Consider the following 14,342-nt stretch of genomic DNA (forward strand, 5'->3'; position numbering starts at 1 on the left):
TTTAACCTATATAACCTTTTCAAGTGCCCTATGGCACCTGAAAGCCCATGGACAGTTTTTACCTGTGTCAAGTATGATGCCTAAAGTTCCTGTCAGAAAAGTGGCTAAGCTGCTACAGAGGAAGAATCCAGTTGCTACAGTCAGCTTTGGTTATGGAAAGGGGAGAGCAAGTGTTCGCAGAAATTGTGGCACTCACACTGCCTGCTCTGGCAAGCAGTGCACGATCACTCGCAATCCCGTATTAGTCACTGTATGTCAGGGGCCATGCTAAGCATTTTATATGCATTCACAATAATTCTCATGACCACCTTCTAGGGTACATCTTAGTCTTATTTTATGGGTGAACAAAGTGAACCCGGCAGCTGACTCCTACGACCATGCATCTATCACGCTGTTGTATCATCAGGACACCTTCCCTGGGACCCTAGTGTCAGTCCACAGTAGCACAAGCGTGTACCTCCCCCACCATGACTAAGGACAGTGCTGAATGAAAGCATCAGCATCCTACAACAGATATGGTAAAAAATATATATATACTACCCAAAAAAAAGAGAAGATATGGGGACACCTGCTGGCAAACAATCTGTAGGACCACCTAGGAGACCTAAGGAAAGTACAGCTCATTCAGTCCATGCCATCTAAGAAACACTACTGGCATCTTGGGATAGTAACAAAAGCCCAAGGTTGTTTTCTGCAAATTTGTCGTTACTTGTTCCGTTTTTGCCCTAAAAATGTCTCTCTTTTGTTCGTTTCTCCCTCATTTAGGACTTAAAGATGGAGGAAGCTATGAGCAATACAGGTATTCGCTTTTATTGCTAAAGCTTGACGTTCCCATAACTTGGCCTGACCTTCAGTTTCTTGTTTGTGAGGTTTCACCTTTTAGGTTGAGAAACTGCTGTTTCTCAGTCTGCCTGGGGCCTGATCACCTGACAGTGACAGGGGTCCTTCTCTGTACAGTTCTTGGGGAGCTCTTTGGGAATGACTTTCCTTCTTGGTGATGGTTAACATTCGTTCTCCTTTTGACACTTGCAAACGTAGGCAGTTTCAGCGTCGAAAGTGGCCAGAAATGAAGAGACCATCTTCCAAATCACTGTGAGTTGAGGAACCAATTTACAAATACAGATCTGGTTCTAACTTGCTTCTTTATGCCAAGGCTATTCTCTGTGCATGCCATTCCCCAATACCCTCACTGTTCCCGAGAAGAGAGGACAAGTGGTAATGACAGATTAATAATACCATGTCCAAAACAGTTGTCCTCTCTGTAATCACCTGTGCTTAGTAAACTAGAGCTGACTTCTAACTGCCTGAGATCTTGAAGGCTGTGTCTGCCAAAGCACTAACTGATGGGTATCAGTAATAGGGTGACTTCATTAAGTGATTCCAAAAAGTCCATCCTATCGTGTATCACTGCAGTGCTGAGAGGCTGGCAGGGGCTGCATGGAGACTGTGGTAAGCTGTAAGTTCAGCACTTTAACAAGAGTGGCAAGTTTGTCCCCTGCAAGAGAGGAGTGCACCTTCTTAAGGAAATCCAGAACTGCGGACTGCTGCTGTGGAATTCATTTTTGACAATGGCAACTAATTTGACACTAACTTACCATGTGGGCAAACCAACCCCCTTACTGACCTGCCATTTGCAGTCCAGTCTACTTGTTTAGTGGCCTGTTCTTTATTGCTGAGAAATGAAGCATTTCCTTGGTGCTTCCAATTACACCTCACATTCTCCTCGGCCGCTCCCCTACCCCGATCCTCAAATGCCATCTTTGCCAGGCTCTGTGTTAAGTGAGTGATTACAAGTGGAGACACTGGGGCAGGGTGCTGGGGTGACCTAGAAATGCTCATTTTCAGCAGCCACACCCCTGAAGCAAAGCTTACTCAGCTGCAGGACCGACTAAAAAGTCCTAAACCAGGTGACAATCAAAGGCTGAGAAGAGTTTGTTTTATTCTACAGGGGACAACTGTGGGAAGGCTGGGAAGGTTAAGCAGCAACAGGGATGGACCTCCGAAATCCGACGCTTCACCTGACTAACAGGCCATGAAGAACCAGCCACATCTGATTCCTGACTGACCTGTGATTCAGGCTGGGAGGTCTGAGAGAGAGAGAACTGCTTTCAGTCAACATTGGCGTGCTCTGGAGGACAGCAATCAGAAGCAGAGAACTTCAGGAAGTCCATTTTGGCCCTGCTTTGCTCTGGATTATGCCTCACCAGTTGCACAAAATGCATTTTCATATCAAAAAGTCACCACTAACCATCTGTGAGATGCTCATGCGATGAAAAAGGGCACATTTTCATGAAAACTTCCCCCAGAGGTGAGAGGTGAAAGTCGCTGGCATTTTTTTAAATCATAGAAAAAAAATCCTGTTTTAAATCCTCTTATTTTCTTGGTTCATCACAAAACAGCAGGACAGACAATTTGCAGATGCTGAAAATTGCAGTTTAACAGTGAGTCAGAGGGGGCTGGGGATTTAGCTCAGTGGCACAGCACCTGCCTGGCAAGCGCAAGGTCATGAGTTCAATTCCCAGTACCGGGAAAAAACAAAAACAACAAACAAACAAACAAAAAACCAGTGAGTCAGTAGCACAAAAAGTGACATTTACCGAGCACTATAACTCTGGTTGCCTCTGAAGAAACTGCCTTCCCTGTATATATAATGTGACTATTTACATGTAACCAACATGGGACCTTTTAGGGGAATATCCCAATTTTTCAAGAGTGGTGGTGTCAATAAACGCTCTGTGGCCAGTGTAAAAGAAAATCCCATGCAGTTGTGGACATTTCTGTTCCTGTCCAAATACCATTCTGCCCAGTATTCACTCCTTTGTTAGCCATTCCAGAACTGATATTTTTTATGGTAATGAAAAGAAATGAAGTTGATGTATGTCCCAACTTTGTATTTGTAACAAAACTGTGTAGTTCAAGCACTGTCATACAACGTTCAAAACCCTAACCAATGACCAGCAATTACTATGAAGAAATCTGTGAAACACCATCCTTGGGAGGTCGACCCCTGCCCCTTTTTAACAGCACTCAAGATACCAATAGTCAATGCCTTTTTGGAAGCAGATACCTTAAATTTGGAATTTTTTTTTTTTTTAAGGGGGAATAAACGGTTATAGATTAATGACTTAAATTTACCATAAGGGGTCTCACCGGTGTTGAGTTTCACATTTTAAAAGTTAACAGCAAAGCAGTTCATCACCTTTCGCTAGGTACTTCAAAACCTGGTTCCAGGTGGTAGGAGGAACCCCGTCATCAGCAGTCCAGCCCATTTATCATATGACAGATGTAAATAGTTCCAGTTTTCAATACCGCAAATAAAAACAGGTTGTGGTTTTTTTGGTTTTTGGTTTTGGGGTTTTGTTCTGTTTTGTTTTTTTGGACATGGAACCTGTACCTAAGACTGACTGGAGCTGTTATTTTAACTTTTTCTTTTGCCCTTAATCCAGTCTGATGGGGGAGGGGCGAGAAATCATGCTCATAACCGCCAATTTTAAATAGAAACCTTTATTTACAAGGACACCCAAAATGGTCAGCAAAGAAGTCACAGCTCACCACCCCATCTCATGAGTCATCCCATGTGGTTTAAATTCTTTGCAGTGTAAAAGAAAAATCTGTTTTTAAAAATCAACAATGTAAACTTGGCTGAAACCAAATCAATTCTTAATACTGTAAGTCAATTCCTGAGAATTAAAATATTGCTCTCAGAATGACATTTCCATCTTCAAGATTCCATATATTGCAAAGAGAAAAAAGAGGGAATAAGAAGAAAACACCTTGCTCATTTGAAATGGTCTACATTGGATTGAAAACAACTTATTCCTCTGCTGCAGGGGTAAATCTTCACATATCCTAGCAGATATATGCTCCTGTGAACTTCCCACTGGTGAATAAAACTCATGCCTTCTACAAATAAAAAGGAACTTGAACCGGCATATGGGCAACAGGGAATCAATTTTGTTTACTTTCCAGCTGCATGGGCCTCCTGATAAAAGTACTTGTACGCCATCAGGAAAATTATCTTCTACAGTACCCAACCCCAACTCACCTTACATATTTAATACTGATAAACTAAGTAGGACTGTGTATTGATATTTACACCTTTCAATCCAGATGGACAATTTAAAAAATGGCATCATAATATGAACATTAACAATGAAATTTCTATTATTTAAAGGACGAAACATGTATCTCCTTTATATCATTTTGATCTTCATAAAATATATATTTTTATTTATATATCTTTGGATTCAGCAAAAAAGTAGGTACTGGAAATATCTCACATTCTAAAAGCAGATGAAAAGACTTATACTCTTTACCAAGAAATACCCAGGTTTTAAAAAAGGGATTTGGAGACGTAGGCAGCAGAAGTACAAAGAATTATCCAAAAAAGATTAAAGGACAATAAAGGTAAAAACAACATTTCAAAGACTGCATCTGTTAAAATAAAATCAAAATATTGAACTTGTACCAATAAAATCTACTAGTAGAAAATATGAAAACTTATAATAAACCTCATATTTTTTCCCATACCAAAAAAAAAATAAAAGAAAAAAAGGGATGCTGCTGCCTTCTGTGTAGCCTGGAGTTGGGACTGAGAAAAGAGAAGTCAAGAAAGGTAGGAGCACCATTCTGTCCTCCTCACCTAGTCAATCTGAGGAAGGCTCAGACACACCCAACCTGCCCGGACTGAAAGAGCCTCTCACTGGGCTACGCCTGGGCTGTGCATCTGTGACACAAAAAACAAAGCGCCAAGTGAAAAGCATAAGCTGTGCAATGGAAGATTATGATTTTAAAATCTGAGATCTTTAACACCTGTGGGGAAGGGATAGGAATAGCACTCTCACAGTGGTCTGCAGAGTGCTGGAACATGAAATCCACTCTAATTGTGGTTCTAGAAATATGGAGCTTCACTTATTCATAAGCATGTCAAAAAAATTACCTATCCTTCACAGACATCTAGAAATCATTGCTAAATGATTTCTAATGTGTTTCATTCAAAAAATGAACTGGTTTGCAGTTATTACTAAAAAAGGATATCAAGGCTGGCAAAGTCACTTAGAATTTATAGATATTCCAAATTTTACTCTACTGTTTGAACCTAATAGAATAATCCCGTAGAGAGAATGAAACTTGATTTATCCCTTATTCCAGAATGACTAGAAGAGGTGTCAAGGAGAGGCAACTGTGTGTCTGTGTATGTGTGGTGGGGGGGCACAAAGGTGCTCAGACCGTGGCTCTGAATTACAACACAGTCTATTCTGGGTACTAAGCTCTTTAAGAAATAAGAGTGACGCTATTCTAATTCACGGATGTAGTGAAGACTCTATATTGGAAAATATAAAGATAGCTGAGCAGGCACGAGAAACCACACACCAAGGATTCTGCTCCTGCAATCTCAATGTGGGTTTCAGCTCCTAGCAACCAAAAGCTTATAGCACTCCTAAAATGGATGAAAAGACAACATGGTACTTAATTTAAATTTTGCAAAAGGAAAGATGATTTATGGACTGCTTAAAATCCGAAAGATTTTTTTAAATCAAATTGAATTTCTTCAGATTTCCTGATTTTTTTGTCTCTATATCTAGTCATTCCCCCAAAATTAACAAAGTGCTTAGTTCTCTGGTAAGGACTTTTGTTTTTAAATTTTAAATGCTCACATCTAAACAAGTGATCTCTTTAAAAAGCATTTAGACTGAGAGAATGAAAACGGTGAGGCATCTAACGCTGAGGGAGAGGAGTAACTGTAGCCCTGTCAACCCCTCCACCCCCATGCCCAGGTGACTGGGGGGATCCTCACCACACAGAGCTTACTAAAATCGACGAATGTTAAATAGTCAGCTTCACAAACTCTGTAAAAGTGAGTTGTTGTGACCTACAAAAAAAGTATGTACATATTTTACATAATACAATATTTTAATAGACCATATTTACAAAAAAACCTATTCACAGAAACACTGCAAACTTCTGAATCAGAAGGCAGTACCTGGCCTTACAGTTTCAGAAGTTTGTTTTCAAAAAGCATTATTGCTCTACCATATAGGCAAAGGGTGACACCAGTACTTTAAAAGAAAAAAATCGTAGTTCTTGTCCAACAGATTAGTAGAGACAAAAACCAGGAATGTAGTTCACCATTCCTCATGACCAAGAATATTGCATTTATCCATTACTTCTTTACTTAAATAAAGTGCACTCAGCTGCACGTTAGCATATGAAAAATTGCCACCGCTGCAATTAAATACTGTCATCTCATTTTCCCTTCTGCAAAGCTACTGGACATCAATGACAAACTCTGGAGGTGAAGTCATCATGGAACCTTAGGGCCAAATAAAATGTTCATTAGGATAAGGCCTAGGACAATAAAAACTCAGCAAAGAACAAAAACTCAGAAATGCCAATTCCACTGCATAAAGGACAGCATAAAATTACTTTATGAAACAAAATGCTTCCAAGATGGACTATGCTCTTTGCTCAGTACTGCAACTTGAGAAACCATGGATGTTCTGATCGGTCCATTACTCTCTAGCCCATCTACATTTAGCTGAACGACTTCGGCTAACAAGGCAGAAGGAAGTGACAAAGAATAACATTGTGACCGCATTCACTCCATTTCTCCACAATCACTTAGATACCTAAAAGGCAAAATAATACCAAAAATTTGTTTTGGACACTAGGATATACAAAAGCGGAAGAAACAACAAAAAAGATATTGCGCTTCACTTTAAGTCCTACTCAAATGACGTATCTTGGAATAGTCGTGATGAAGATCAAAGCTGGTCCTCGCTTGACAACTGGATGCCTGAACAATGGTTCTTTACCTCGCAATAATCCTATGGCAGTAGCATTTGTACACTATTTCCTTAGAGGTCCAGGTATAGGGATGTCAGCAATATTTCTGTTAGCAACCAGAAAAAAACAAGAGTTAAACAAGGCACTCAACAGAACAAAAACAAAACCGCCACCAAAAAAAACACCTTCACCTATAGTTCTGGCTGACCAGATCAGACTCAAGAGCCAAAATTACTCAAGTTTCTAATGGGTAAGGGCCTTCAACCAAAACAATTTTATTTACATTTTTTTTTTATTTTTTTCTCTTTGAAGAGTGGAGACCTGGGGATTGAACCCAGAACCTTCAAAGCCTCAGCCCTTTTTACTTGGACATAGGCTCTTACTAAACTGCTAAACTGCCTGAACTGGAATTCAGCCTCCCACAATGCTGGGATTACAGGCATATATGTCACCACACCCAGCCAGTTACCATATTATATCCAAATTAAAATCTACCCATATCTTTAGGTTACAGTTGAGGCTTTGATTCTCCCCAGAGAACAAGAAAAACTTCATGAACAGGTAAGAAATGGATCCCCGTACCTGATCAGGACCCATAGGCATGCCCGACATGGGCATGGAGTTCATGTTCATCTGTCCCAAGTGACCACTGTTGCCATTCATGTGCACCATACCATATGCTGCAGGATTCCCCTGGTGGGCAAACTGCTGCTGGGGAAAGGAGCTGTAAAGATAGTATAGTATCACCTCGAGTCATTTTAAAACAGGGCACACACAGCGTCTAACAGTTTTGTCAACTGTCCCTGTACTTAAGCGAGGCCTTCCATTTTTCACACCTATCTGTACTCAATACCATAAGAAATATATGCACAGTACAAAGGATGCTCAAAAGGGTCAAGCCATGTAACATTTTCTGATGTGAATTCAGGCCTTCTGATTTTCCATCAAAACAACTATGACTAGGAAATACAGGGGTTAATTTCCTGAGTTTATGGCACAAGGATGTGAATTGCTCTTAAACTAATTATTGTTCACCTGTTCCTGGCCAAGTTTCCTGATGGCCAGCCCTTCATTTCTGAGGGCTGATATATGGGTGCAGTCTGTGGGTGCTGCATCATGGGGTTCTGGGATGGACCCATTCTTGATGACATCATTGGATTAGGAGGACTAGGCACTCGTCCAAATGCTGTATCTGGTTGTTGTCCCATTCCTTAAAAGAGAGAAAGAAAGAAGAAATTATGATGCTCAAATACTACTTTGTTCCTTTTTGAAAAGGGGATGGGAGGCGGTGATAAGATGTGAAGTGCTGTAAGAAACTGGCTCCAAGTTATTCTTGCTTATCACCACGACAACAACTAAAGTCATGGACTTACTACCAAGAAGCATACCATCTAGACCAAGTGAAGGACAGCGGTTTCAAAGGCTTTTCTGTATGAAATGGAATCCATAATATGCTATGCATACCACTCTGTTCATCCCTCTTTAGAAGGCAGAGAAGCTACCATGCCTCAGAAAGCAGAGGTGCACACTGAAATTTAAGGGCCCCCAACAGACATCTTGTAAAGGTTGAACTGAAGTGCTGTCTGCATTATTAAGTTCAAGTCACCAGAAAAAGAACTTCGAAATCCCAGACACTGCATCCTTTTCATTGACTTAAATATGGAAAAACTGGAATTCTACTGTACTAGGACATGTAAAAAAGAACAAAAGAATTTTTGAAGGCTTTCTCCCCTAAACAGGTGGAGAGCTGAAAACACAAGACCTGAAAAACGTGCTCATCTATGATAGAATGTATATGTCTCCATTACCTATAGCAAACTTTTCTTTTTTGTTAAAACATTTTTGTTTTTCTCATGAAGCAGTAAGACTGCAAATCGTATTTGTGATCCATGCAACAGACCTAGCTAAATCCTAAGAAATGTCACTGCGGGGATGGGATCGTCTCTGTCACAATTACCGTAATTTGGTGGATATGGAAACTGCTGTGCTGGAGCCTGTGGCACTGCAGATCCTGCCAAGACACCATCCATGCTGGGGGAAGCAGTCACATTTGGAGGCGGGCTGAAGGCCTGGCTCTGCTGCTGTTGCTGTTGCTGCTGCTGCATCATCATTGCCACCCTTTGCTGTCGGAAGTGATGACTTAGCAGCTCTCTGCTGCGCTGGGCAACCATCTGGGCATTTAGAAAACCCTGCTAATAACAAAAAAGAATGCAATTACAAATAGCAAAAGCCACCAAGTTTCATACATATGGTGCCCCCATAATACATTAGGGATCAAAGACAGAAAAGTAACCAGCACATTTAACATTAAAGGAAAAAGGGTCCGGGGATATAGCTCAGTGTACAGCCCTGCCTGGCAAGCATGAGGTCCTGAGTTTATTACCAGCACACACACAAAAAAACTACTATTCATTATGGTTAAAAACTTTCTGAGCCTGGCACAACTGGTACATATTTGTTCTTCCAGCACTCACAGGAGGTAGAAGCAAAAGGCTCTCTTTCCAGGCTCAGGAGCTAGAGGTCAGCCTGAGCAAAATAAAGGAACCCCATGTTTTTCGAGGGGCCACGCACAGTAGGAATACCCTGTGAGGCTAAGGTAGGAGAATACTGAGTGCAAGCACAGCATGGGTGATTTAGTCACTTAACAGGACCTTGTCGCAAAATGAAAAAGTAATCAAAAATAACTGGGGATGGAACTCAGTGCAGAGGCCCTGGGTTCAATCCCCAGTTCCAGGGAGGGGAGGGAAAAGGAGAGGAAGGGAAAGGTGGGAAAAGGGAAGACACAGAGGAAGACCAGGGGAGTGGCAGGACAGTATTTTAGGCTGTAAGAAAACCAAAGAAGGGCACCCCCTTCAAAAAGAAATAAAAGACAAGGTTCTACTGAGATAGGCAGGAAGCTCAGAGGTCTTACAGTCTTTGTAAACCTGAAAGGAGAGGTAGAAGACAAAGAAAGAGAAAGCTGTTTGGAGGTTAAGGTGGTAACATGATCAAAGGTGAAACAACAGCCAGGTGTAATAGCTCACACCTGTAATCCCAGCACTGTGGGAGGCTGAGCCAGAAGGACTCTAAGGTCAAACCAGCCTAGGTAGTTTACTGACTTGTCCCAAAATACAAATTTTTAAAAGACTGGAGATGTAGCTCATTGTGAACAATATTCATTCAATACCCAGTACCAACCAAAAAAAAGCCAAAAACAAAAAGGGAAAAAAAAAAAAAAAGATAACAAAAAACACACACACACAAGAAGAAAGCAAAGTCTCTAAAAGCAGACAAAGGGTAGGACTGTAAAGCAACACTGATTTGGGATTTATGAACTCAGCAAAGATTAACTTAAAAAAAAATTTTGTAAGACATCTTAGCTCAGCTTATAGAAGATGCTGATACTGAAGAAAGTATCCGTACTTCCATGTAGGCCTAACATAGTGAAAACTGACACTCTCACTTACTTTACACAATTACGAACAGTATTTATAACCACAGTAGACAGAGGACTGTCATGCTGTCGACTGCCTGCTGAACATTAAGCCATGGGGTGGGAAGTGCAGGATACTGGAGATTGCACCCAAAGCCTTCATAAATATGCTACATCCCAGCCCTAAAAAGCATCTGAGTACTGCCTACACTGCAGCGAAGAGTTAGCACATGCCCTCTCACTACAGGAAATAGAGCATCTCTTATGTCATGAGCATGGGGTTTCATAATCTAGGAATGGACATATTAACAGAGTTACTATTTTAACTTCCTAAAAAGTTAAGTGATAGATTGTCTCGCAACACATCAAATGATTAGAGGGAATTACATTAAAAAAATATTCATCATTAGTTTTAATGACATAACAACCCCCCTTATTATTCCCATCACCATCAAGAGAAAAAACAGGGCATTCAGTGTGTACATGGAGCAGTGTTTTACACAAAAAATTCAAAATTACTCTGATCTGTCCAATCTACACAGACTGAGAGTCAACCACAAACCAAGACCTGTGCTGGAGGGTGACAACAAAGGGGATTCTGCTCATCCTCACCTGGGAGCTCACCGGGGGCTGCATCACGGGCCTCATCACTGCAGCAGCACCACCAGTGGGATTTTCAATCTTCATTTCAAGTGCCTGCCGGCTCTGATTCAAGAACTGAAGCGAGATGGGTTTGTTAGGATGCACATGGAGCATGGTAATATGCCCCAATCCACCAAGGTCATGACGCTATCTCAAAATCCATTAGCCTGATAAGTCGCATCTAAATTGAGCTGGTGCACTTTAATAGAGCAAAAGAATTTTTTTTTTTTTTTTAACAAAAAAGGTAAATGCTGAAACATCTTTGCCCAGCATATAAAACTTTACTGTTTGACACTGGGAGAAAAATAAAAGCACAAGTGTACAGTTTAAAAACTATCTTTCAAGGCTGGATGTGGTGGCCCACACCTGTAATCTAAACACTCTGGAGGCTAAGTTCAAGGCTGACCTGGGTAACAAAGTGAGTTCAAGGCCAGCTTGAACTGTATAGTGAAAACTGACCCAAAAAGAAATCTCCGGCCCCACCCCAAAAAAACTATTTTAGGAACTCAAAGGATTTATACACTCTGGGATTATTCAGGAACTTGCAGAAATTGCTTTAATGTTATCGAATAAACTACCTCCTGGTACTTTACCCTAAGTGACTTTTAGTGGAAATAAATGATGAAAATCACAATAATGCCAGGAACACATCTTTCCCAAGCACCTAAGCTATTATGAAAATTCAGGTACTGCATAGTCTCTGGCTCACTGGATTCTAAACTCAAGTCACTGGACTACTTCATGGATTAGTACCACCACATATAGGAACTTACCACATTGAAGACATACACAAATCACAGAAATATTTCTATTATTTTAAAACACTAGCTAGAGATTAAGGACACAATAGGGGAAACAGACAAGTTCTGAGAATATTAAAAGAGAGCTCTAGTTTTATAAAACACCTAAAAACCACTGACAAGTATTTAAGAAGGCTTAAATTACTTGATTATAGACTCAAGCACTTAAAAAACAAAGTCCTCAAGAAACAGTTTCCCTAAAAGAGCAATCACTTCTGACACTATTATTTTTTATATTGGAATATTCATATATGAAGGTAATCAATCACTTCTTAACATAGGAGCCATCTGTACAAATAAAATCTGACACAGCACAGAAAATTAAAGTATTTAGTTGGCAAGGGAGGGAGAAGCAGTGGGAACTCTAAAGAATATAGCCTGAAAACTAAGTAAGGTGCAACCAAAGGGAAAGCCATTTAGGCCACAACCAAACACACCACAGGTGGTTGATTACCTGCTGGCCCTGCAGTCTCTGCTGAAGCTGCATCCTAAGTTGTTTCGGGGTGTTTGTCCGAGGTCTCATGATGTTGGCCCTAGGATGCATCCCCTGGAGAGGAAAACTGCCTTGCTGGCTCATCTGATTCATCATCGAGTTAAAAGATGGTGACTGTCCCTGAAGATTAAAGCCTCCTTGCATTGGAGGGCCCTGTGTTGGGTACGTCTGTCCATATAATGCTGCCTTCTGATCCATCATTACTGCTGCTTCTTGACCTTGGAAAGCATCCTGTTTAGGCTCCAAAGCATGGCCCTTAAACATCAAACAAATAAGCAATGAAGTGTATCTGTAAAAGCAAAACTCAAGTATTCTAAAGGAGGAGAAAAATAAAGTCAATATATACATAGACAATGGTTCAAAACACCAAAGGCAAAATCAACTTTATTGTCTAAAGTTCTGAGAGTAGTAAGTGCCTCTGCTGAGGAATATGTTTTAGTGTGCAGCAAATAATTGCATAGAGGGAAACCCAAATATTTTCTAAATTCTACATATGTACTAAATACAGAGAGGATATAATTTGTTCCAGACCAGATCTCTATACTGAGAAACAAGGACCTCCCAAAGCAAGTATTTATTTTAAAAAATCAGTTAAAAAGATCACTAATCAATAAGTTCTTGTGTAATGTGATTATATATAACTAAAATGTACCAAAAAACAATTTTTTAAAAGTAATAAATAAAATAAATTCTTATGTAATTTATATAAGAACTTTTTTCAGGGAGGCAAGAGGTGACTGTGGTAACTTACAGGTAAATCAAAAACTGTTCACATCCCTGGAGTGTACTGACCAAGCCAGCTGTTAAAAACGTAAAAGGGGTTTTTCACTACTCTTTACCGGGGGATCCATTCATTCAACAAGTATTTATTAGCCTGGCATGATGGTGCAAGCTTATAATCCTAGCACTCGCGAGGCTGAGGCAGGACTGTCATGAGGTCAAGGCCAACCTGGGCTACATAGACAATTCAAGGACAACCGAAACTGCATGGTGAGACCCTGTCTCCAAAACAAAAACAAGTATTCACTGTTATGTGCCAGAAATCATTCCTGCACATACTAAAGATATGCACAAAGTAACATCCAGCAGGTGACAGAAAAAAATAAATATTCTAAAGGAAGAGAGCACTTGCCCTGCTAAATTAGAAAGGGAATGCACCTTCATCTTCTCATGGGTGTGCAATGCCACACATGCAGTCCACAGCCTTAAAAGTCTCCTCTCAAAGAACAGTTCACCCCACGGTACCCTGTAACGCCACCTGCATTCACTTCCCACCTCTGGATGTTTCTCAGATAGATGCTTCAGTCCAGGTTCCCTTTTCTCTTCATGTTATACCTAGTGCTCTCTTACCACTGATGACATCAAATTTGCTCTCCAGCCCCAACTTACTTTTGTTACATAAATGCGAACTTAGTGTTTTAACTGGATAGCCTCAGGCATCTGAAACTTGGCATGTAGAAAACAGAGTTATGATTTCCATAGCCATTCCCCTAACATGTTTCCTTAACTCTTCCCTATGCCACAATACATTGCATAGCCACTCACCTCACTAGAACTCAAAGGCAGCAATCCTGATTCCTCAGGCTTCTTCCAAGTTGCGGCCCGCGTGCGCGCGCGCGCGCGCGCGCACACACACACACACACACACACACACACACACTCTCATACACAGTCCACTAAGTCCACTCAGTTTTTCATCTGACAGCACGTTCTGTTTTGTTCCCCTCTTTGCATCACACTATAGACTTTCCAAGACTATGAGACTCTTGCAGCACAATATTTGACATCTGTGCATCTCCTTTGTCCCATCATACAAACTCCTTTCTCCAAGCAGACATCAAAGACATCTTTTTTTAAAGAGTGCTTCCAGATTGAACTTCTAGTTAAGTTAAATATGGCAGATCAACCAAGACAGTTCTTTCTCTTCTCTTACTCTACTAAAAATGATAGTAAAAGGGTGTGTGTGTGTGTGTGTGTGTGTCTGTCTGTCTGTCTGTCTTGACACAGGGTCTCACTAAGTACCCCAGACTGGCCTTGAACTTGAAGTGATCCTCCTGCCTCAGCTTCCCAAATGCTGGGATTAAGGTATGCACCACCATGCCCAACAATAATAAAAAAATTTAAAAGATTATTATTTACTAATGAAACCAGTAACAAGATAACAAGATCAGTATTTTGAAGACAGAAAGTAAATAGAGAAATGAACTCA

General features: G+C 40.6%; 2 protein-coding genes across 2 annotated transcripts in view; one reads left to right on the plus strand and one right to left on the minus strand.

Moving 5' to 3' along the window:
- Sulf2 (sulfatase 2) overlaps window positions 1-3,064 on the plus strand; it is a gene marked incomplete in the record, with an annotated part of 101,020 nt that extends 97,956 nt beyond the window's left edge. The window contains 3 exon segments of the mRNA XM_013518265.1: window positions 766-799; window positions 1,039-1,092; window positions 1,949-3,064. Coding sequence (XP_013373719.1) covers window positions 766-799; window positions 1,039-1,092; window positions 1,949-1,979 — 119 coding nt within the window.
- A 424-nt stretch (window positions 3,065-3,488) lies between these two features.
- Window positions 3,489-14,342, minus strand: part of Ncoa3 (nuclear receptor coactivator 3) — a gene marked incomplete at its 5' end in the record, with an annotated part of 64,403 nt that continues 53,549 nt past the window's right edge. The window contains 6 exon segments of the mRNA XM_005392342.2: window positions 3,489-6,892; window positions 7,369-7,510; window positions 7,822-7,996; window positions 8,744-8,978; window positions 10,811-10,915; window positions 12,095-12,388. Coding sequence (XP_005392399.1) covers window positions 6,881-6,892; window positions 7,369-7,510; window positions 7,822-7,996; window positions 8,744-8,978; window positions 10,811-10,915; window positions 12,095-12,388 — 963 coding nt within the window. The 3' untranslated portion in view covers window positions 3,489-6,880.

The sequence above is a fragment of the Chinchilla lanigera genome, unplaced genomic scaffold (genome assembly GCF_000276665.1).
Source record: "Chinchilla lanigera isolate Chin_1 unplaced genomic scaffold, ChiLan1.0 scaffold00044, whole genome shotgun sequence".
Taxonomy (NCBI): domain Eukaryota; kingdom Metazoa; phylum Chordata; class Mammalia; order Rodentia; family Chinchillidae; genus Chinchilla; species Chinchilla lanigera.